This window comes from Protomyctophum parallelum (genome assembly GCF_964188405.1).
Source record: "Protomyctophum parallelum genome assembly, chromosome: 13".
In the NCBI taxonomy this organism is placed as follows: domain Eukaryota; kingdom Metazoa; phylum Chordata; class Actinopteri; order Myctophiformes; family Myctophidae; genus Protomyctophum; species Protomyctophum parallelum.
The window spans coordinates 33,374,283-33,399,916 of NC_139708.1; the positions used below are offsets into that span (position 1 = coordinate 33,374,283).

Genomic DNA, 25,634 nt, shown 5'->3' on the forward strand with positions numbered 1-25,634 from the left:
GCTCCATATATACAGATCTAGGTGATGATCCAGTCTTCTCCATGTATGGCTATCCAGGGTTTGATGAGGTCAGTGTTGTGATCTTCATATATGGAGACAGTCATATGCAGTGTGTCACGAGGCGTGATGGACTGGTGGACATATATTTTGGCGTGACGTGTCACGAGGCGTGATGTCTCGAGGCATGACGTGTCACGAGATGTGACGTGTCACGAGGCGTGATTGATTGACGGACATATATGGTGGCGTGACTGACGAAGCGACAGGTTTTGCAGATTTTCATTGTAATCTGTGACCTACGGACGCAAATAATGACCTAGAAAACACGTTCTCTTATCGCCTCACTGCGTTTGTTACAAACGCTGTCTTCTGCCAAAAAGTGTTGCTTGATTTTTTAACATGGCGTTTCACTAACGAGAGCATAGATTTGTCTTTTGGGGAAATTTAAGCTATGGGTTCCTGTGTTTGTAAAGAAGAGTGTGCAAAACCTTACATATACTAAATAATACTAAATTGTTTATAGGGTCAATATAAGTAAAATAATATAGCCTTTCTACAGGAGTATCTTTTTATATAAGAATACAAACAGCCAATAGCATATTACAAAGTTATCCCTCTCACTGGTGACAATTCCGGGAGGAAAAACGGGCAAAACGGGCATCCGGTATTCGTAATCCTGACGGAGAACGTGACTCGTTCCAATGAAACAACATGGTGGCCTGCTACTGTCCACCCTGACCTCTAAATCCTGAGGTCACAGAGGTCACTGTCTTTTTTCCATCTTCAGGAGACAGATTTAAGAGAGTCGATGGGTGAACATCTGCTCCACTGTCTGTCTCCACATTTTCTATCCGTGACAAAGACGGCTCCCAGATGTGAGCGGTGCTGAAATGTCCCACCCCCGGCTTTATGGTGTTTGTTACATAGAAACAATGACGATCCACACTGAGGGCTGCATGGTTACAGAGGTCCACGGTCTCTAAGAACATATAAATTCATTATAAATCAAAAGATTCTTTTTTTTTTAACTTAATTTGTTTTTTACATCAAATGTTTTAAATTTTCTCCCCAATTGTTTGTTGTTGCCAATTCCCCCCATGTGTATAGTCTCTGTCAGCACATACTGTACCCCTACTGTTTGGTCTGGGGACACCAGTGTTCATCAACCTTTTTAATTTCAAGCATCAAGGATGACAGACTTGATGCTTGAAATGATGCTTGAAGGATGACAGATTTTATCACATTATTATTTTTTATTACCTACTGCACATGGATGCTGGGAGTTGTAGTGTACTCCAACCACAAAGCCTCATATACAGTGATTTAACACTTGTGCAATTGTTACTACTGAGTATATTTGGACCACATATTATGTTTATTTTGCATTTGGAGGTCTTGTACGGAACACACACACACACACACACACACACACACACACACACACACACACACACACACACTGTGTAGATGTAGAGTCTACTCATGACACAAACAACAGTTTGAACAGGGGGAAAATACATTAAATAATCCCCTGGTGTACTCCATTGTGCAATCTGTCACACGCAGAAAATGAAACCAGCTCACAAAACATCACAATGTGATGTGTTGCTTTGTAGATAGATGGATAGATACCTTTATTATCCCGCGGGATGGAATCAGTCGCCCAGAGGCGGCACAGCAGCTTAAGTAGGCTACAGACAAAGAGTATATCTTTTTTTTAATTACTGTTGTGTACACTAAAACAAGGCAAAAGAAGAAAAAAAAACAAGAAGCATCAGAGCAACGATAAACAGAGGTAAAGAACGAATAGTGTCCATTACAGTCTGTTCGTCATACGTGTCTCACCGTATCTCGTCAACAAATCAGTGCTTTAATTGCCAATCAAAAAGTGTCCCAATTTGGTCAGTGCTTGAGAAGTGAAAATTCTCACAGCAAAAAAACGCATAAAGAACCCCACCTATATATATATCGGACTTTACACTCTAGCACCTCCTACTGTCCTGTACCTAGAGGTCAGAAAGCTATACTCCACCGACAGGTCACTTTGGTGTTAATGAATCGGTCAGTTCAGAATCCAGTATCGATTCCCATCGTGGTTGGCCAGAAAACGTATTGCAGTGACATTTCTCAAAGTGGGGTCCCAAAACGCCCAGTGGTCCCTGAGGAGGTTCCAGGTTGTTCCCTTGGAACCCCTAAAATTAGTTAATATAGCATCAAACTCTAACCCTAGTTCTACTTTGGCTATGCAAAAATAGCAGATCTACATGCTCATCGTGATGCAACATCAGCTGATGATTATTTTGAAAAATCTTGACAAAGTGTGAAAATGTGGAATCATTTTGAGACAAATAACACAAAATCTTCTCTTAAGGTGGTCCCTGCCAAAAGACTTTTAGATGGGGGTCCGTGGCAAAATACATATACATTTGACATGAAAATGTTTAAGAACCACTGTTGTACAGTACATGCAGTTCCCCATACAGTATGTGCAGAAGCCAGAGGCTGGTTAGAGAGACATGGAGGCCATGAGAACAGTCCTGCTTACTAGGACACAGCAGGGAATAGCACATTTTCCACCAATTACACTAAGTACACCGTAAAATCCTGAGTGTAAGTTTAATGCTGATTGTGTAAAAATGGACAGGTAAGGGTCTCTCCCTTACTTCGGGTTCTCGCTATCTCTCTTTATTTCGACAGCTCTCTCTCTCTGCTCCTGTCCCTTTAATGTCTCTCGCTCTCTGTCTGTTCCAAGTTATTTTTCAATTTTGCAAAACGTGTGTCTCAAACTTGTGCTCTTTCGTCTCTAACTCTGGATTGTTTCCAACCATTGAACGAGAGGATAAATGGCCTTAGATATGCAGGTCATTATGCATTATTATTCATAGTGTGTTGTCATTGGCACCGTTCAGCAACAGTCATTCACAGAGCAGGGCTTACTGTATAACCCTGATCATTATTGATTGCACAATTACACTGTTTTGCTGTTCCAGAATGGCAGGTGTTTTTTTTTCTTCTTTTTTTCCCCACATTTTATGTAAAACAGATTGTGGTTAAGATCTGATGTAAATCAAATTCACATATCTGTGTGCACATTAACCACATTATCGGCTTTGCCTGAGAAATGCAGGAAAAAAGTACATTTTAACTTAAAGTACAAGTGCAGAAACTGTTATCTCTTTATCTTACAGTAGTAATTTTATGTCTCTGTAGGTGTAACCTGCCATAATCAAAACAGGAAATGTGCTCTGAGCGCAGATCGCCGCCAGGCCTGGTTGTCTACCCAGTGCTATTTTTTTTGGAAAGCAGTCATAGCCGATTGGAATGGAACCTGTGAAATTGGACTGATACATAATTATCAGATGACTCCAATTTGTGTGAGTTTTGGACAGAATTTGTAGGAGTAAATAGCAATGAGTGTACGGTATTTAGAAGAAAACGTGAAATTGCTGAAACTGTAGTCTGACACAAATGGCCATGAACTTTGTGTGGAGTTGCGCCATGACCCAAGGAATTCATGGAAAAAAGATTGTGTTATAGAGAGTTATAGACCAAAACGTGAATTGGACTGTTGGTCCTTCCTTGGCCTACAGGGAGTGAGCGTGCAAAGTTTCACGCTGATCAGTCCAACGGTGCCAGAGATCAGCTGTTCAAATAGACGAGTGGACTGACAGACAGACTTACAGACTGACTCACAGGGGTGAAAACGGCCAAGTTGGGATAATTATATTACTTTCTAATTATCGAGTAAATGTGAAGAGAACTGTAGCACTGTCGGTGCCGGTGTCATGCCAAACTAGCTCACAACGGCTATCATTATGACACATTGAGAGCTTATTAGGCTATTTTTGACGTGCAACACCATCATAATGATAAATGATAAATCAGGCTTAAAGACACACTGCAGTATACCGCATAATGTATATAGTCTCCACAGTCCAGCCTGGCGTCATTAAAACCTATTAACTACTGGTCTTGTCGGAGTCACACACCACCAGGCCTTGCTATAAACCACACTACAGTAGTATTAGCTAATGTCATATTACATTGGCTGGCATTACATTACGTTAGCTAATGTGAAACTGAATTACCTAACGTCATACAGAGCGGGAGCCTGGCCCATTGCTGACTTGGGTGGCTGTTTATGTTGAGACGCCACATTCCCCGTTAGCCAGGCAACCGAGCGCTTTTACGAGGAGTTACGCGCACAAAGGCAGAGGGAGGGCTGATTGCTCAGCTAATTGATGTCCATCAGAGATCACAGAGCTGGACTCATAAAGGAGGAGAACGCCTCCCATGACATCATCGCACGCTGCAGGGCGAGAGAGAGACAGAGAGAGAGAGAGGATTCCATGCTGTATTACTCACATGCACTATTTGCACTTATACACAAACGGCTATTAATCCCGTGGCGAAATGGAATCCCGTTAGGGAGACTCTGGTGTAAAGGGAACCCCTTAGGACAGTCCTCAGTGAACACCATAGAACTTATCCCCATAGGTTCTCAAACATTGTTTTTTTCAAGGACCCCCATTGCTCCATTTGGTTCCATTGGTACACTCACAGTAACTGATCTGTGTGTGAGGATCTAACCATCAGAATCAACTTTATTGTGACATCACAGGTTTACATATGTAAAGACATGGGGGTGGGGAAGTGGCGGAAATTCGGCGGAAGGTTTTGTATAAGCTCCATCGCAAGGGTTTATTTGGAACCCCCTCAAGGAACACAGAGGGTCCCATGGGTCCCACTTCGAGGACCCCGGGTGTAGATGTAGACAAAAAGTCTTTCAATATCTGAAAACCTTAATGTTACGGTCAGTACCACCTTGAAGACAGTTTTCTGCCAATTAGAAATGTCACCAGTTACTGTATAAGGTGGACAAAACATGATCATGGGGGGACGGACGCTAGTCTCTCGAGACAGACTGTTGACTAATGGCAAATTCAAAGGAAAAGAGGGTGTTTTTCCTTTGTTTTCCCAGATTGCCACCAGGCTGACTGCGATGGTCACATCAGACTGATAGCATCTCTGCTAGCTGATAGATGTCACAGTTTGTTACTCGCTGTGCAGAACTATGGGGTGTTACTTTGTTTGCAAAACAAGTTGTTATATATAGTTTATTATGACTGAGGTATTTGTACCTTGCAATCAACCCTGGTCACGCGGTGGCAACTTGTATAACTGTTGTTCCATGGCAGTTACCAGAGTTAACATATTATATTTTTAACAGTTTCACTTGGCAGATAGATTTTGATGAGACCATTTCCCACAACACAAGTTGTACGCTGGAATGTGCATCTGTTTGGGTCTGTTTATTTGGCATGAGGTTATATCTCTTCTGTCCGCCCGGCTTCTGACATGATCTGCCATTTGACGAGAAACGGCCGATAGCATCAGCCATTTAGGCTGACTAAACCCACAGACAAGCATATTGACCCAAAGCATTTTTCCTAACCTTTCCTAAGAACGTGCTCAAGCTCATGTGAAGAGGAGGAGGCCATGGCTTCAGACGGTCCTTTCATCATCATAGACTAACCCAATTCATTAGCTCGGCTTAGCACTCATCTCTTATCTCTCCTACCGGCACAAAGTGCACTCTTGTATGGCTTGACAGCCGCTCAAAGGTGAGAGGTTAGCTGGGTGATGGATCATTGTGTTTCTCTCTGTGCCGTTTTGGAAACGCGATGGACAAGAGTGATGGCTGTTGTGGTAACACAGTGGACAGAACGTGACCAGGGGGGAATAGAAGCGTTGCCACCAGGCAGGCTGCGATGGTCACATTAGACTGATAGCATCTCTGCTACAGACAGACAACCTCGCTGACAGAGCTCAACTGCTCAATTAGCCTCTGCCCTCCGTGACGGTTATATTGCACTGGCCTGGGGCCAGGACTCTTGAGATGAAGGCAGCATGGCACCTGTTGGCTGTGTGCTGCTGGGCCTCAGCAGTGGAGACTTAAGATTGTCTGCCAAATAAAGGAAAGCATCGTGTCTATCTAGGGCTGTGTTTGGCGTGTCTTAAGTACCAGGTCTTATTACTTAACTTAAGACCTGGAGGCGTGGTCAATGCTCTTTGGCCACTCAGAATAGCCAAATGGCATTGATCTTAAGTCTTAAGTTAAGTAATAAGACCTGGTACTTAAGACACGCAAAATACAGCTATGACTCTTAATGCTAAATATTTTGGTTTCATATAATCTTTTTATTTGTGAGTTTGTGCATTGACCTATACAAATGTATAAACAATTATCCATATACAATGTCACTGTTGCAATCATAAATGTACAAACATATATATTTTCAAGAAACTGAATAAGCTTTCTGACTGATTGATGACTGCTAGATGAGTTTGTAAGGTAGGTAAGTGAAATTAACCACTAAAAGTTTATTTCATACTTTGTTGTACAACGGTGTTGCATGGTGGAAAATAGCTGATCTACCAGCTCACAACGTTTCGAATTTCATTATTTAAGAAGAATTTGAAACAGGGAGAGAGATAGAGAGAGAGGGAGAGAGGCCAAAATAGGGATATCAGGTAGAAAGTGGTAAAGGTCCATTTCACTGGGCTACAGAGGCACCCGCTCAGATCACTGACACCCCAATGTGTGCCTCATTAAAAGCATAATATCACACATGCAAACGCCTCCTGTTAAAACATGGATGTTTGTCTCCACCATGTCATCACTCTGACTTGATCAAAGGAAACGTGTTTAAACGTTCTCGGATCGGCGTGCCGCCTCGATGTTTCATGTGTTTATGTAACACCAAGGTGATAGGGTTGCTATCGATATCAACAGACATTTGCACGACACATTTTGTTGTGCAAACTTGCTCTATGAGAGACAGAAATCCTCCGGTCATTAAATAAAAACAAAAGGGAATAATATTCCCTTTTGTTTTGTTTTTTGCCATTTATATATTATTCTGTCTCCGTTACAGTCATCAAAAGCATTCCTAAAACTAGTAAAAGGATTCATCAGCTGGAAAGCTCATTCCAGAAAACCTCACCCTCATCAAAATGGCAGCTGTTCTAGCACTGTACAATAGAAATATTTATTATAGGGGAAACATGCTTGACTGATCTTATGAGAACACTTCACAGAAGTTTTTTTGGCAATTAATGGCCTTTTAAGGCCATGCGTTCTATTCCAATATATTTAATCAAATAAACGGCTTTGAGATCCGTGAGGCTTGATCAAAAGTTGCAGGGCAACCTTGCAGAGTCAGCTGATATACTGCCATGTTCCTGCAGCCAAGAGTATAATACCTTTCTCCATAAACTCGTTCAAACTCTGTACTGTATTGGAAGTTCACAGGAGAAAGGTTTTGAGATCCGCAGCCTGCACCATAATGGTATGTGTCATAGAGTTTTATGTCTAATGATCGATGTGATTTGGTGACTATTGGTGATGTTTTTACAATCTTGAAAGTTAACTGCCTCCAAGAGGACTGTCAGAACGAAACATTATCATTGATTTATTCACTGCCTCATTATGGAGGCATATAATGTTACTGGTTTCAAGGGAAAACAGCATTTCTCATGTATTAAGACCCAGCCATGACTTCACCCATCGATGCTCCATTGCAATTCAGATTTTTATAGAAAAACGAAAAAGTGCAAGAGTGCTTTTTGAATGAACCTCCAGCAAGGGCAGAATCCATTTGTTCCGGCCGACGGGCCGGCCGGTAAACACCGTCGGCCGGTCGTTTTAAGGGTCGGCCGGTCCGTGGATAGGTCGGCCGGTCGTTTGATAGGTCGGCCGGTCCGTGGATAGGTCGGCCGGTCCGTGGATAGGTCGGCCGGTCCGTGGATAGGTCGGCCGGTCCGTGGATATGTCGGCCGGCCGGTCGTTTTTTTTTTTTTGGGGGGGGGGGGGGGGGGGGGACCCCCAGGAACCCCCAAATGGTAACTCTGTCATTTCTCTACCGTTTTAGACGTGGGTGGGCTCGTTGGAATCGTGTCGCCCCCCTGGGGGCGTCTTTGGGGGTCTCAAGGTTCGGGGACCCCCAGGGACCCCCAAATGGTAACTCTGTCATTTCTCTACCGTTTTGGACGGGCGTGGGCTCGTTGGAATCGTGTCGCCCCCCTTGGGGGCGTCTTTGGGGGTCTCAAGGTTCGGGGACCCCCAGGAACCCCCAAAAGGTAACTCTGTCATTCCTCTACACCATGGTGTCCTCTACATGGTGTCCTCTACATGGTGTCCTCCATGGTGTCCTCTACATGGTGTCCTCCATGGTGTCCTCTACATGGTGTCCTCTACATGGTGTCCTCCATGGTGTCCTCTACATGGTGTCCTCCATGGTGTCCTCTACATGGTGTCCTCCATGGTGTCCTCCATGGTGTCCTCTACATGGTGTCCTCCATGGTGTCCTAAACATGGTGTCCTCCATGGTGTCCTAAACATGGTGTCCTCTACATGGTGTCCTCCAAAACGGTAGAGGAATGACAGAGTTACCATTTGGGGGTTCCTGGGGGTCCCCGAACCTTGAGACCCCCAAAGACGCCCCCAGGGGGGCGACACGATTCCAACGAGCCCACCCCCGTCCAAAACGGTAGAGAAATGACAGAGTTACCATTTGGGGGTCCCTGGGGGTCCCCCCCCAAAAAAACTTTTAAAAAAACTTTAAAAAGAAAACGACCGGCCGGCCGACCTATCCACGGACCGGCCGACCTATCAAACGACCGGCCGACCTATCCACGGACCGGCCGACCTATCGTGCCGACCCTTAAAACGACCGGCCGAAACAAATGGATTCTGCCCTCCCTCTGAAAATGTGCTCTTCTGACACATTAGAAGCACCACCCACATACAGGTGTTATGTAAGCACAAACTGAACTTCATGGAAGCTCTGCAGTGAGATGATTTCAATTTAGACATGTTTATATGAGTTACTGTAGTATTTATCCAAGATATCTTGCATCACAACTTAACACAACTTTAGCGCACTTAAACCCTACACTTTGTTGTACGTCAAAATAGACAATTGGGAAAATAGAAAATCTATAAGCTCTCAATGCGTTGCAATGTATTGAGCTTATAGATTTGTTTCCTAAAAAAAGTGTTTTTTAGTTTTTACCCAAACGTTAGCACAATGCATTGACAATGCTCATTTGTGGGTATTTCTGTTTGTGCAGACATGCCTACACCATATACCGTATCGGCCCATGCATGCGTCCATGTTTGCATTTGTCTGCGAACTCGTGCACACGTGTACAGTTCTGTGTCTGTACGAGTATGTTTGTGTATGTGTACGTACTCGGAAATATCAAACTACTTATAAACCGACCGCTGTGGTGAAGATATGGCGGGGTAATCTGTTAAAGGCACCAGTGTTGTCTCTTCCTCAGATCACTGGCTGTGAGGGGATGTGAACTCTTGTTTGATTTGGCACCCGTCATCCCACTCATGATACGGGTGACTATCATTACAGGCTTTCACTCAATGAGTGAGTAATTGATCCTGGATAAACAGTAATTGTGCTTGGAATTCCGAAGGCCCTGGATCCTTGAACAAGCGCTGCATTCTTCTCTGCGCAGGTCACACGCCGCATCCGTCTGAAGTCTAGACACATGCAATACTTAACAAGCATATTCATGCAGGCATATGCGCATGCAGGCATGGACACAGTGCAAACCCTCAGTGTCAAAGAGACCATCCGTAACTTTCATGTCCCACCTGGGGTTGCCAAACTTTCTACTGTTGAGCTACTGACGGAGTAATCATTTGGGAAAGGGGAGATATTTTCCTTTTATTTTCATGCAGTACCTCAACCAGTATTGGTCCTACAGGACCACAGATCCAGGGAGGAGACCACTTCCAACCGCTGCACTTGTGTTACCTATATTGTATTAAAGTTAGTGTAAGTGATTCTCTTTGGTTAAAATAAGTTAAAAAGCTCTATATTGTGATAGTATATTGCTATATAGTGTTTGTTGTATTCTTTCTTTTCAAAATATTTTTATTGTAATTTCAATAATATAAATCTCAGAGATCACAGGGCAGACATACAGTAATACAAAGACTATTATTGCACAAAACATGCCCCTTCAAGACAAAAGAAAATAGTTAATAATTTAGTAAAGCCAATTCCCAATTCCCCAGCCTCTCTACGAGTACTCCATCTCTGCTAACCCCCACAATCAGTTATTGGGAGGGTGAAGAAAGTCTCGGGTCTCCTCCGAGACACACAACACACACACACACACACACACACGACACACGCATGGATGCATGTTTGGTCAGATCTCAGACACCTGTTGACAGTGTTGGCATGCTTCTGCTGCTGCAGAGTTGCCGGGACCGTCGTCCATGACCAATTTTCAATAGAGATCACGCACAGACTTGTGATTGTTTCTGAAGTGCATGTGCTTTCTGCTGCAGACAGAGCGAGAAACCGCCTCCGCTAAGCTGTGGGACGGATCGTTTCCATGAGTGTCCTACCCACACACCATGCAGCAGCCCTGCCTTCAGCGAGGCTGCTGGAGGGTACTCGGAAATTAATAGATTGGAATAGCATAGCTCTGGGTACAGTAGTAGGCCCTTGAAATGAAATTAAAGCATGCACGCACGCACACGCAAACACAGGCCCACACACAGAAAGAGCTTTCCAGGCATCGCTCGCATCATCCACATTAATATTGGCAGTTACAACGGGCGTGTGTACAGTTAGATGTTAATAAAAAGTCAGTTTAGCTTTACATGTTATAAAACTACCAAACAACTTTTGCGTGCTGCCCGAGCCAAGGCTCGCTTGCTTTGGCATGTGCCTGTGTGTGTGCACACACACACACACAGACAGACACGCACACTAACACAGGCACACATTACGCACGCACACGCTTGTGCACCCACACACATGCACACACACACACCATTATGAGCTGAAAAGCCAGAAATGCAATGTGTATTCTGAGTAACAGTTTTTTTATGAGCTCTATGAATATAACTGAGCCACATATTGCTCATGTGTATTTCAGATGTAGACGTACAGCAACAACTAGCAAGTAGCACTATTCATTAAAAATCACCCTTTTTGTATAAGTTGTTTATTTGTAAATAACTTGAATAAGTATAGAATTTTGATGCATGTGCGTGCACGTGTGTGCGTTCTGCGTGACAGATGCTCAGAAAGGGACACTGTGTTACAGCTAATCAGCACTTGGGTCATTGTCGCTGCTGGCCAGTTAGTTGACCACGAGAGCACAGTGGGATGTGTGGGATGTGTGGAGCAGATAGGAGAGCACACAGTGCTCATTAGGAGGGCCTGAGGACAGCCATGCTGATAATGCACGTATTTATCATCTCTCACACACACACACACACACACACACACACACACACACACACACACACACACACACACAATACACAAAATACAGCATTGACAAAATGACGTCATTCAGAACTTAACGCATTGCATGTCAGAATAGTTTTTGGATGTTCTTGCACCTCTAATATATTATTTATTTTAACTAGCTGAAGAAAGTTCAGACACAAAGGACAGACATTCAAGGTGGCTATGATATATTTAGTTTTGTTTCCTCATTCTGACCAAGGCTTCATTATGCCAGCAGCAAAAGCGGTGATATCGTTTTGAAGAGACTAACCAACCTAGGAGGTATACGAACATACAAACAAATCTTGTCACAAGAAGTAGCAGAACCTCCATATACCACCGTGACAAATGTCCTACAGCACTTCAGAGGGAGATCCAAGTGTTAACTTAAAATCACTGGTTCCAGCTTGAGAGCAAGCTGCGGTGTAGGCACGTTCATTGAGCTGTAGACAGTAGGTTATTGAGTGGGAAATTACATAAATGGTTAGTATATTATAATAATTATTATTATTACCAGTAAGACCCCTGAGGGCGAGAAGGTCGCGTGAACTGGCCATATATGGAGCGTATCTTGAGTGTACAGGGTGTGATGAGGTCAGATCAAGATATGGAATGTCAGAACAGGTCAGCTCCATATATGGAGATATAAGGGTGGCAGCAGGGGCAGTGTATTGAATGCACAGGTTTGATGAGGGCCCAGGTAGGGCCGGGCCTTAATCTTTGGGCCTCTTGAGAACTCTAGTTCTGGCCAGACCTGGGGGCTTGCCTGCATGGGGTGACCAGGGGGCTGATGTCACGTGATGTCACGATGACTTGGGGGCTTGCCTGGGGTGAGAGATAGGGATTTGAGTTAGATGACGTGACAGAGTGACGGGGATTGTGGGTTAGGTGTCAAAAACGCAAGGTTTCATAGATAACTGCGACCTATTTACATATATATAGCACTCTTCAAAAACAAGTTCACAGAGTGCTTCCCAGACAAAAACAAAAAACAAAGAAAATGCAGGTAAAAATATAATGGAATTCAGTCAAGAAATAAGAACAGAAGAGACGATTAAACAAAAATATAAGATTGAAAGGGTAGTCTTTCTGTCTATTATAAAGAAGTTTAGGGTCAGGGTGTTCAAATCATTAACAGTTAAAAATCTAATTTGCAGTCCGGGTCCAATGTACATGCATGATTAAAACAACTGCAATGAATAGGTGGCAGAAATGCTTCTCGTGCAGGTGGAGAACATATCCAGCATATACAAATGGCAGCATTAATACTGAATGTAAATTTCACAGTTTTCATGTGCATGGTTAAGTGGCCCAGCGATTGTTCAGCAGTATGATGCTTGCCAGCTGAAAACTGTTCAGAAGTCTGGTGTGGGTTAGCGCTCGGGTGGCGCAATTGTAAAGTCTCTGCCCTGCAATGCCCACCACATAAAGTCTCTGCCCAATGCCCACCACATAAAGTCTCTGCCCAATGCCCACCACATAAAGTCTCTGCCCAATGCCCACCACCACTGAGGCTGTGCGTTGTGTGTGTCCGGAGCTAGTCGTGCAGACCCGCTGGACAGATCAGCACAGAACGTACAATGCACAGTGCCAGTAGGCCAACTTAGTACCTACAGTCCTCCCCACATTTATTTAAAAAAAAATCTGAAATATGTAACTTTAATTTTACAATTGAACTCAACTTGTTATAGGATATGACTACATTCTTTGATATGATGGTTGCAGTGAACGCATGTATGTCTATGAATCCTATGAATCACTGGCAAGATTTAAGTCCGCTACCAGCATGGGCGGCTTCCCTCTGCTCTGCTCCGACGACTAAGAGCATTCCTCTCTGTTTCCGACTGGTGAAAAAAAGCCCTGCTGCATTTTTCCTCACACTTCCCCTAAGTGGAGATAACATCTGGGATAAGAAGGCCGTGAAGTAAGTGTGTGTGTGTGTGTGTGTGCGTGTGTGCGTGTGTGCGTGCGTGCGTGCGTGCGTGCGTGCACCTCAAAGCCTCTTGGGTCTAGCTGTGCTGTGAGTGTGTTGATCAGCCCTGGGGAGGGAGGTGTGGGAGACAAGCCTGTGACAGCTGCCAAACACCTCTGTATGTGTGCGAGTCCCCCCCCCCCCAATAAGCCCCCTTCAGATGGAGTGTTTTTGAATCCCACCCACCTGTCAGCCCTGGTCCCGTATGGCAGGTGGGAGATGGTTCGTACGTGATTCATTTAGATGTCTGACAAACGCTGAACATAATGCGTCCATTTTGCCGCTCAGATCTCACTGTAATAACTCTGCAGGCGGACCCATTGATGGAGCGATGAATGACATGAGGAGCTGTGAATGCTTCCATGCTCTCATTGCAAGCTGTAATCCATAACTTTTTAAAATGAATAAAACCTTATTTTAACCAATCTGTATGGAGTATGTAAATGTCTGACAAACGCTGTGAGGTGATCTCCCTGCTATTCCATGGAGACATTTAGATCCTGTCGTCAGGTATAGCAGTAGTACCACTACTGCTCGATAAGAGGTAGCCTGCATGAAATATATGTCACTGCATGAAATATATGTCAACACTAGAGCTCTCCGTTATAGCTCAACAATAGACATTTTGGGCATTCTAACACAACAGAGTTTCAGGAGCATGGACAAATATCACACACACACACACACACACACAGGCGCACATACACGCAAATGCACGGCACAAACACCCGAGTTCCTGTAGACTACTGAGGGTCAACAGGAAACCTGAGAAACTCAATATTGATCCTGGGGTTCAGTATTAAACTGTAGAACTATAGCTGTGATGCTAATAAATCATAAATGCAACAGGTTGCAGCAGTCACTCAGATGTGTGTGTGAGAGAGAGGAAGAGAGTTTTCCTGTCTGACGTCACTGGCGGTTCAGAGGTTAAATTCATAAGCAGGTGGTGGGGGGGGGGGGGGGGAGCGTTCAGGAAAGCGTGAACCAGACTCTTTTGTTTTAGTGGCTCCATTACTCTCAAGCTGGACCAGCCCACGCCATCTGTTTTAATACAGTTGCTCTCAAACTTTTTTATTTTATCTCAAGGACCCCACATTTTTTTATTAAATTAGACCTCTAACACTGATACATCAGTTACAGGTCTGTAAGGGTCGTTCCTAACTATCAATAATTTAGCTGGGATGCCCCTGGAGCTCTCACAAGGACTGCTGAGGGTTGCACTGAGAACCACTGTTTTAATAATCCATTGTTTATAAAAAATCTCAGGAGACCAAACTGTTGTGACATTACAGTAGAGCAGTTTAATGTTCTCAGCCTATCTGATCTCACTGCAGCTGCACAGCCCAAAAACGGTAATAATGTAACTCCAAGAGTCCATTCTTACAGTTACATTAACTCACCGGATTTTGCTGTGATGCTGTTGGTCTCTTCACTGCAGTCAATTTGAATACCTCTGGTATTTATTTCACCACTTTCAATCTGGCGTTCTTGGGCATATCATTAAGGTTGAAAAAGTTCCGAAAAGTAAAAACAATTATTCAAAACTTTCTAAAATAGCAATTGTGAGCTTGTAGATCGACTATTTTAGCTGTTTGAAGAAAATGGACACCTCAAACTAATTGTCACTCATCTCCATCTGACTGATTTTCTTTTTATCTCTTCCTGTCCCCAGCCTGCCACTGTAACCTTCATGCCCGTCGCTGTCGTTTCAACATGGAGCTATACAAGCTGTCGGGACGGAGAAGCGGTGGCGTGTGCCTCAATTGCCGCCACAACACGGCTGGGCGCCACTGTCACTACTGCAAGGAGGGCTACTACCGAGACATGACCAAGGCCATCTCACACAGGAGGGCCTGCAAAGGTAACAGGGTTGAGGGTTACAACACCATGGCTGGAGAGTTGGTTGGTAATAGGGTTACAGTAGCCTCGGTACCCAGGCTTTTAGGATTACAGCAACCACCGGTAACAACCACATGGCTGGACAACACTGTCACTACTGCATAGAGGGCTATAAAAACATGGGGGCGTACATTAGTCAGATGTACCACTAGTCCGACATACGTGGCCGGTTAAAGGGACACTTCACCCTTTTTGCAAAAATATATATGTTAATGATGTTTAGAAGCTTTAGAACACTTTGCTGGGGGTCTTTATGTGTGTAATATGTGGTTTTAGCTATTTTAGATTGTAGCAGTGAGCACAGTGTCTCTGATGTCATGGACACTGGTCTCACTACCTTCCTGGACTACAATTCCCATAATTCTTTGGCGCTCTGCTCCTCCTTGTGGATAGGGGGAGATCTGTCTTACTGAGACAACATGTAGTCCAGGAAGGAAGTGAGCCCAGTGTCCATGACATCAGAGACACCGGGCTCACTGCTACAATCTAAAATATCTAAAACCACATATTACACACATAAAGACCCCCATGAAAGTGTTCTAAAGCTTCTTAACGTCATTAACATATATGTTTTTGCAAAAAGGGTGAAGTGTCCCTTTAAGTCTCACTCGTGGCTCCGACATACGTGGCCAGGTTAAGACTCACCCGTGGCTTCCGCGTGCGGGTACCGTTAGGTTAGGGTATGGGGTATAGGTTGTCGGACTATTGTGTGACGGACTCTTAGGACGTCGGACCAAAGATATGCACCCCAGAAACTTGCCCAAGGCCAGCTTACAGGAGCATCTGCACAGGGTTTTAAGTCTCACTCGTGGCTCCGACATACGTGGCCAGGTTAAGACTCACCCGTGGCTTCCGCGTGCGGGTACCGTTAGGTTAGGGTATGGGGTATAGGGTGTCGGACTATTGTGTGACGGACTCTTAGGACGTCGGACCAAAGATATGCACCCCAGAAACTTGCCCAAGGCCAGCTTACAGGAGCATCTGCACAGGGTTACAACAGAGACAAAGCCACAAAGCCCCATGCAGGCCATCTCACACAGGAGAGCCTGAAATGGTGAAGACTTATAGGCAAATTATTATAATCTATAGATTATAGATATAGATAGTTATAGGCGAGTTATAGATTAATTCAAATAAATTAAATAAAAAGACAATCATGACACAACTGCCTATATAGGCCCATTTCTTCACTTTTTTCTACTACTACGGTACTCTGGAGATGTGATAATGTGATCAGCAGGTCATGTGTCAGTCAGTTCCTTACTTTCCGATTGGATATGATTGGCTTCGCGGGACAAAAAAAAAAATGCAAAAAGCATGAACGCTGCATGTGTCCAATCTACCCCAGATTTGATCAACCCAGAGCCAAAAGCAATTTGACTTTACCCGTAATGTATTTACATTTTTTTCTTGTGATGGTCACCTTTAAAATTGTGACCATCCATATTGTTGTAGAGGCCTATTTCTTACAACAAACACCAGATTATCATGAATGCAACATCTAATCAACATAAACTCAAATTGCAATCGCATCCGCGGAGTGCTGCTTTGGGCGCAATCATAGCTGCTGTGATTTGTCTATAATGCACACCTCTGCCCACAAACGCAAAAAGATTGCATGTGGTTGCACCCTCTATACTATGACAAGCCTGTGCTTTTCTGGGCATAGAGGGGCGGAACCATTTCCCGGCTGGAGCCGCCGGGGACTTCCTATTGGTTCACCAACCTATGTGCCCACCTCCCCACCCCCCTGATGTCACCACATTTGGAGTGACGCCCCTCTCTGCACTCTGCGAAGATACAAGGTTCACTTCGCTCATATGCCCATTCACATGCATTTCTCGCCCAGGCGTTTTTTCTTCTTTGAAAACAACACGCCTGCAGTCTCCGAGGCTACCCTACGAGTGACAGTCTTGTGTAGGCAACCCAGCCTGGGAGAGATTAGCACTCCAAGAGGCACCTTTCTAGTTTGGTTGTGCATCGATTAGCTTGATACACAACAGGTGCTTTGTGTCCAATTATTTTGACTCAGGCCACGTGTGACTGCTTAAACCATCTATCACCCACCTATTCCAAACATAAATTACTTTTCCAAAGATGTATTTTGAGACGAGAAAGTGTGAAAATCTTTGAATCCATTCCAAAACTTTGAACCGTGATGCCTTATAATTTAAATTGACTGAAATCGACCTATTTCAAACCGTTGTCAATCTATCCAAGTAATACCACATTTGGTAGCACTTATCCTGTACTTTCCTATCGTTACTCTATTTACTGCAGACTTGAAACTACATGAGAAGTCATATGAATGTAGTCAGGACATAAATCAACTCATGATTTGGTCTTCAAAATCTTTATGTTTGAAGTAAAGATTGTATATCATGCACCATGTTTCACACTGGAATTTGAAAGGATTCTTTGAGGGGTGAGAAGAAAATCTCCCACCTGCATGTGCACTGTGTGTGTGTGTGTGTGTGTGTGTGTGTGTGTGTGTCTGTGTGTGTGTGTGTGTGTGTGTGTGTGTGTGTGTGTGTGTGTGTGTGTGTGTGTGTGTGTGTGTGTGTGTGTGTGTCAGTGAACTGACCCGTGTGGCTCTATCGAGCGGGCCGGGGTTCCTCTGTGAATCCCTGACAACACAAGCATAACAAACAGGTCAGAGCTGCGAACTGATCCACCCAAGAAAAGACAAGCTCATCATCTAGTCTCCACATCCCTGTTCAAACCTGCAGCACACGGGAACATATTGCATGCATACACACACACACACACACACACACACACACACACACACACACACAGGCGTGCGCACTCTGCTGTGTCAGGTTTGAGACCAAGCTGTCCAGGATTAGAGACTGGAGGAGACAAAAGCAGAGCTCCGTCTGTCTCTCCGTACCTCGGTCTCTGAGGCACAGAGCAAACAAACTCCTGTCACTCATTTTCTCACACACACACGCACGCGCACGCGCGCGCACACACACACACACACACACACACACACACACACACACACACACACACACACACACACACACACACACACACACACACACACACACACAGATAGGTAAAGATTACTTTTGTAATGTTTAGAATTGCGGCAAAAATCTCGAACAATATTTCCTTTGGTTATATTGTATTAGTTTAACGTGCCACTTCCCAGTGCATGCATTGTTATGAGGGTTTCCCTGGAAAAAGATGAGAACAGCCAACAACGGAAACCTGTCCTGTCCTAGAATGCAGTTCCAGAGGGGATTTCAAACTGCAATAATAAACTCATAAATCACGGTGTGGTGTAGGATACGTTTAGTATATCGTTGCTGTCCTGAATAATAATAATTATATATGTATAGCACCTTTCATGACATGAAATGCAGCTCAAAGTGCTTTACAGAGCAATGGAGAAAAAAAAGAAAAGCAAGGCAAAGATATTAAAAAACAAGCAGTAATGCAATACAGTGAGGACATGAATAACAAAAAATAAAAGATCAATTAAAAGCAATGTTGTAGAAGTGGGTCTTGAGCTGTGCTTTAAAAATGTCTACAGAGGCTGCCTGACGAAGGTACAGTGGGAGCTTGTTCCATGCCGTCGGCCCGTAGAAGCAAAAAGCTGTATTTTTTTGTTGCCATTTCTTTAGGCAAAGCGAGCAGGCCAGCAGTGGAAGACCTTAGGGGGCGGTTTGGGACATATTTAGGCAGGCAGTCATGTAGGTAGGAAGGTGCGAATAGACCAAGGTGAATCGACCACCTAATTCAAACTTTCTCCACCCGTTTAGCCATCTTTATTTTTTTATTTGTATGTGTTGGTTCAAAAAATATTGAACCAATGAAAAGTATTAAAAAGCACTTGAGCTGGATGTTTTTTCATTTCCTGAAAAATTTACATTTTGGAGTTAGGTGGTTTCTTCCAGACAGCAGAGATGGTAAGTCTTTGAAATTTTGCTTCCACAGCACGCTATTGAAGAACAATAATACATGTCGGATGCCATTGTGTATAATTTGCAGCCTTTCTCCACTACGGTGACAAATGAGCGACTATGTGCAGAACTGCAGATGCCATACTGTGGTCTCTGACCATGTCCACAGCTGAACTCCCATTGGTTCATGGCAGGACCCCGGAATACTATATCCTCCAATGGCCTCCTCCTCGGTGTACCACTACCATTTAGCTAGTGACAGGAACTGCTATATAATACATTTCCTACTGCATGCAACAAGAAACAGACCCCTCTCTTAATACACCCTTATTATTTCATTGCTCACAGAATAAGAGCATGCCAATAAAGCCCTTTGAATTGCATGCAGCCTTAAGGCTTAAGGCAATATAATTTTTTCTTTAATTATTATTATTTTGTTGTCCATTTCTTACGTCAGATACTGCTGAGTCGCAGTGTGGTGCTGAGAACTCAAGTTTGATAGATCTCGTGCACTTTCCCTAAAGAGAGACTAATGGCTCGTAGCAGCATTGTTGCACTGTTCTGTGCCAGCCCAAATATTTTCATAAGCTATATTTGAGGAGCAGTTGGGTTCAGGAGGAGGTACAGCTCAGAGCAGGTTAATGTTACAGCCATTCTCTACTTTCCTAATGATCTAACCACATCCCTAGATCTCCTCAGCCACCTGAAGACTTCCAGCCCCCTCCTGCCCATCCCTCCGCCGAGCCCAGCTCGGTGCATTGGGATCAAACCTAAACAGACCAATCGCCGCCTCCTCCTCAGGTGACAAGGCGAGGGCTACGTGACATCAGTTAGGGCCCGCTGTATTTATTGTTCAACTCAGCCAACCATCCCGCTCTGCTGTTGTTGGACAGGAAATATAGTGCCGCGCCAGAGAAGCCGAGAGGAAGTCTGCTTTCATTCTCCAATCTTCGAGAGCCCCCCGCCAATCCCCAACATGGCCAACAGCACCCCCCACATCAACAAAATGTCCGCTTTTCCACTCGGGGAAAGTAGACATGGGTGGGAAAGAAATGGCACTTCCATACCGTAGCTGCGCTATAAGGTGCAGGGAGCCCCTGTGTCTCCGGTGGCAGTGTGGAATGCCTCGTGCTTTATTTCCCAGATTAACGACTTCGCCCCTCATCAAACACAGTGTAAACATGGGCCATACTGGCCTTAACTGTTTGTTCTATAGACCCCCCCCTCCCCCCCCCCCCCTGTCCACTTGGCAGTAGAATACTCTAAGGCCTGGAGTGGTGAAACTGGCACACAGTCCACTGCACCCCCAGCCCACAACCTCTTAGCAGCCCTTCCTCACACCCACCCCCAGCGACCAATGGGAAATCAATCAATGTTGCCAGATTGCTCCCTGTGTAGTAGACCAGAAGCTATAGGGGGGGAGGAGTCATGGTCAGCGTCACAAGTGTGATCACTTTGATAGCTTCCCAGTGTAGATTATGAATATGATATATTAGTATATCAGTTATCTGTTCTTTTTCATTTTTCGACATATTAGTCGTTCCAAAAAAAGATTCTTCCGTCGTCAATTCCCCCCATCTTTTGTGCAGTCCCTGTCGCCGCCACCCCTACTGTTTGGTCTGGGGAGAGTGTAGAGCAGTGGTTCCTAAACTTTTTTATCTCAAGACCCAAAATAATTTGATCCAAACCTGTGAAAATAACAGACCTACAAGCTCACGGAGTGTTGCTTCACACAGCGTTGCATTCTTGTGGATCTTCTATTTTCACTACTTCTTAAAAAAATGTATTATGATGGAAATTAAAGAAGGCAGTTCACACACTGGTCTGTAGTTCCCAGAAGCAATGTATATTAGACGTATATTATACTATATTGTAATATTATAATACAGACCTATTATAATAAATACAAAGATCCACACGGGTCGAAACCGTACCTACAAAAAATTGCTTCTGGGAGCTACAGACCAGCGCAGGAACTTTAGCCCTGCGCCCCTCGCTCACCCCTGAATATGACATCTTTGTCTAATTACATTGACAGCCCATTAACTTTTCGTTCCAGATTCCTAAAATCACTGTACAAAACTTCACAGGGAGGGACAGAAAGTGACATAATGTCATTGGATTTTATGTTCTCGATTTTATTGTTATGGTCCCCACCCTGTATTAGAAAGTCATTTGTCAAGGCTTTAGTTCCACGATACCCAGAGAATAAACAAGTCAGACGAAGCATGCAGTGCATTTGAGCACATGTTCTGCTGTTTGTGTGTATGCTAGTATCGTAGATACAGATAAAGACACAATACTGGATAAGCACATGGACATCAGTTTACAGTATGTCCACTGAGTGCTATACTGTAGAAGTCAAAACAACATCCTGGTGAGAGATGGTTGAATTGATTAAAAACATGACATCATTGTTTATACTTTAATTTTGAGCTGACTTACTCAATGATGAATTTATAGCACTTGTGGCTTTCAGATTCTTTGTGTTTCTAATGCAAAGAATGCATTCTCAGTGGGATCAGCATCTCAGTGGACGGCTGGACGCAGAGGCCAAATCCCTAACAGCCATTTCACAAAGAATTGTAAAATTGATTTTGACAAATAAACTTGACGAAATGCTGCGAATTGAGGAGAAACAAAATAACAAAGATGGTAGGTTCTTGTTTAAAAATGTTTTATAGCATTTATCCACTTTGAACCTGCTGTCCCAGTTGGGCAATTTCATTATGGATGATCTTTTTTAAACTAGCAAATCTACAAGCTCCCAACATGTTGCCTCGTGATGCGTAATGAGTTTGTAGAACAGCTATTTTGTCTCCTAATATTCATGACGCTTCTTGAATTAAAGCTAATAGCGGGCTAACTCTGGTCTCGCTTGGACCACTTCAAGCAATTTTCAAATGACTCCTCCTGTACATGAAACACATGCAGGCCTAATGGCCAGGCTGGGCTTCCACTTCAAACGCTGGCTTTATGGTAAACGTTTGGCAGAGCACACGCACAGAGCGAAATTTCTCACATTTAACGCGCAATCCTCCCGACTAACAGCTTCAACAGACTTTGAAGTGCGTTCCACTCGCCCATTAATGGGTAACATTATGCAGCCTGTATTTGTGAGGGGCTCTTTGCCAAAGAGCTTTACATTGGAAACTCCAACTGAAGAGCACACAGCCTGTCTACGCCGGATCACCACGGGACAGGAGAACACAAAGACTGCCCACAAAGGCTCAACACGCGCACACGCATGCACACGCACGCACGCAAGCACACACACACACACGCACGCACACACACACGCACACACACACACACACACACACACACGCACGCACACAAAACATGCACACAATATACAGATGCTGTGTGTGGTGAGATTGAAATTCTATACCTAATCAAGTTATTTACTCGTACAGTCCAGTATGCGTGCCTTCCAGCCTGGACCGACCAAACAGAGTACATATCCTATGGTCATTATGGGCGGAGGGAAGCAGGGTAATTTGTTTGAGGTTTTACATTGGTGCGAGGCCCAGTTCTGCATCTGTGGAGGTCTGGAAGAGAAAGCGCTCCTAACGTGAGCAATTTCTCACTAGTTCTTAGCGCTTATATTACTTTTTCTTTCATTTTATGGAATAAGTGGAGTCAGCGGAGGGCGGAGGCCATGCCAAACATAGAAATATATGAAAGTTGATATTTGTTTTGCAATAGTGACTGTCTCGTAAACCACTCGTGTGTTGGGACTCATACAGCTATAAAACAAATATATTTCAAATCACAAGTTGTTTACTTGGTTCAGATTGATGACACTCTTTCCGTTTTTCCTCTCTCTCTCTCTCTCTCTCTCTCTCTCTCTCTCTCTCTCTGTAGCATGTGATTGCCACCCAGTCGGTGCTGCTGGGAAGACCTGCAACCAGACAACAGGACAGTGTCCTTGCAAGGATGGAGTGACAGGCATCACCTGTAACCGCTGTGCCAAGGGCTACCAGCAGAGCCGCTCTCCAATCGCTCCCTGCATAAGTAAGACCTGCATCTGTTTCATCTTCTGCACTAAACAGCCTGACATAAAACCATTCTAATCCACAGTACGCTGACCCATGATTACCACATAGGTGTGGCCAGCATTTTAATTCACTGACACTTGGACGACATAACAAAAACCATATTCTTCATGAAACACGTTTTGACGCAAAGCGAGGCTTTCTGGACGTAGGCGCGCCTGTGACTGAGGTCACCATGTTATCTGCATACAGACAGTGGCACATCCCCAGACCACACACTCATCCCGGTCAGCCCACCCATACAGTGGTCCAGCCAGTCCAACCACAGAAACCCTGGCTCCATCACTTGGTGGGGCTTTTTGATCAGTGTCCTACAAAACAACCCGAAAAGTAACAGTAACATGCTTGTTATGCATGAATTCATGATGGCTCACACTCAATTGTACTGTACGTATGTCTTTTTCTATCCCTGTTCCGTTATTTTGGAGGGTTATTTGGCTTTTGAACCCACCAGAGCTTGGATAAACAGACCATTACGGCTAGCCTAACATGGCCCTGGGTGCCGTCAACACTGCTAACAGTCCATCTCCCTATAAATCCCCAGAGCGAGCCAGTCCAATAGAATGATGGCTGATATGTTTATTGGCTATATCTGCTGCTTGCAGATTCCAGCCCCTTGGCAACAATCACCGAAGCCACATCGAAAGAGAGAAGGCTAGCTCGTCGCCATTAGAGCTCGCGCCGCCAACAAATAGCTGGCTGGCATGACTTGATAAGATTAAACTGATGTCTGGGCGGACATTTAGTAGACATTTACAATGGTCCAGTATGTTACAGTATTTCAATTGGCATTACATTTTCTGATAAAGTTGTGTGTGGAAATTGGACTAGGCCTTTGTGGAACAAGCATCGCAGTGATATGCTTGGCGAGGGTCCCCTGCGATAAATTAAACCTGTGAACCTGCTCGAATTGGATTTCTTTAATTTCGCTGGGAAAGGTAACAAATTTAGTGTCAAAGTTAGAGGAAATTAGAATTAGAATTCGAGTAGGACATATTTAGTTTCTCGTATACTGCAGATATAATGTGTTTTAGTTTTAATAGCTTGATATATAAAAAATAGTTTTTGTGATTGCCAACTCTAATTTGAAACGACACCGGAGCCCTTGGATTGCTGCACCTTACAGTGCAACACACAGCTACTTCAGTACATAATGCATCTCTATCCATCTGTCAAAATCAGCTGCATTAAACACAAATGCATTCAAATCGTTTCATAGTTGTTCCAAGGGTTAGCCTAAGGAGAATAACCCGGAAATTGAGCTCTCCACAAGTCCACATATAATGTATCCATGTATACTGTAAATATAATCATCATAGAAGTCTCACTTATTCTGCTTGCTTAGCAGTACAGTACAGTATGTTAAATGTCTATTTTCATCTCTCTTTCTCACAGAGATCCCAGTTGCGTCTCCTACTGCAACGTACATCAGCTCTGAGGAGCCTTCAGGTGAGAACTACAGCATTCTTATATATTTTGGCGACAAAGTGTAAAAAATACTTTATTCCTTTTGAGGGACATGTCACAGTCACACCACATTGCTGCCAAAGCTTAAATTATGCGGCTGATTCGCATATTTGCAAATGACTACAGTATGTATACCTATATGCCTACCTTACTCACGTGCATTCAATCATATCTTTCTGGCATGTGCGTGTTTTTTTCCCATTACCGTAATTCTCCAGGCCCCCATTCATATAGCTCCACTAAACTAAACACACGTCAGTAAGTGTTGCTGTTGATGTAAACTCCAGATATTTGGTCAGCGCTCCCGCTGGCCTCGCTGCCTGTATTCCCAGCCCGCCCCTCGGCCTCCCCAGGGTATCACCCATAATCTGATTACATGCTTCATTTGCACCAGTTTGTTTTTCAATCAAGGCTGGCGGCACTGAGACCGGAGACCTGCCCTTGCTCACTTATTTACACCCCATTGTTCACGCACAACGACTCAAGGTTTCAAGTCAGACTGCTGATTATAGATGACACGTTAATATTTACATGTGTTTCTGTCACTGCACAACACATGGCCAGTTGAGTTGAGTACTCTGTGATGTGCTTATAATGTGACAAATTGAGCTCTAAATCTGGTGGCCAGTTTGTTTTGAGTTCAGTTTCAGATTCGGTTTGGCTTACAGTGCAGGTTTGGTAAAACACAGGCAATGTCACTTTTGATCATTAGCACCCTCTGTAAACTGACAATGTGGCGCCACTGATTTCATTGAGCTCCATTGAGAGTCCTGGTTCACAGCAGGGGGTTGGCCCTTAATGAGAGCGATGGGTGTGATGGCCCCGCGTTGGGATTGTGCTGCAGGGCTAATGGGCAACGCCAGCTATCAAAGGAAGGTATGATGAAGGCCCCCAGGGGCCAACGGGAAACAAAGAGGGCCCCCGCCCTCGCCACTTCATTTACATGGAAATCAGGCGTGGTCGATATGGACTCGTCAAATTCATTTAC

At 44.2% G+C, this 25,634-nt stretch overlaps 1 protein-coding gene across 2 annotated transcripts in view; it reads left to right on the top strand.

Moving 5' to 3' along the window:
• Positions 1–25,634, top strand: part of ntn1b (netrin 1b) — a 58,330-nt gene that overhangs the window by 18,329 nt on the left and 14,367 nt on the right. For both annotated transcript variants that reach the window (XM_083780094.1, XM_083780095.1), the window contains exons 3-5: positions 14,981–15,169; positions 22,989–23,138; positions 24,575–24,628. In XM_083780094.1, the coding sequence (XP_083636220.1) occupies positions 14,981–15,169; positions 22,989–23,138; positions 24,575–24,628 (393 nt within the window). The remainder of the gene's footprint in view (positions 1–14,980; positions 15,170–22,988; positions 23,139–24,574; positions 24,629–25,634) is intronic.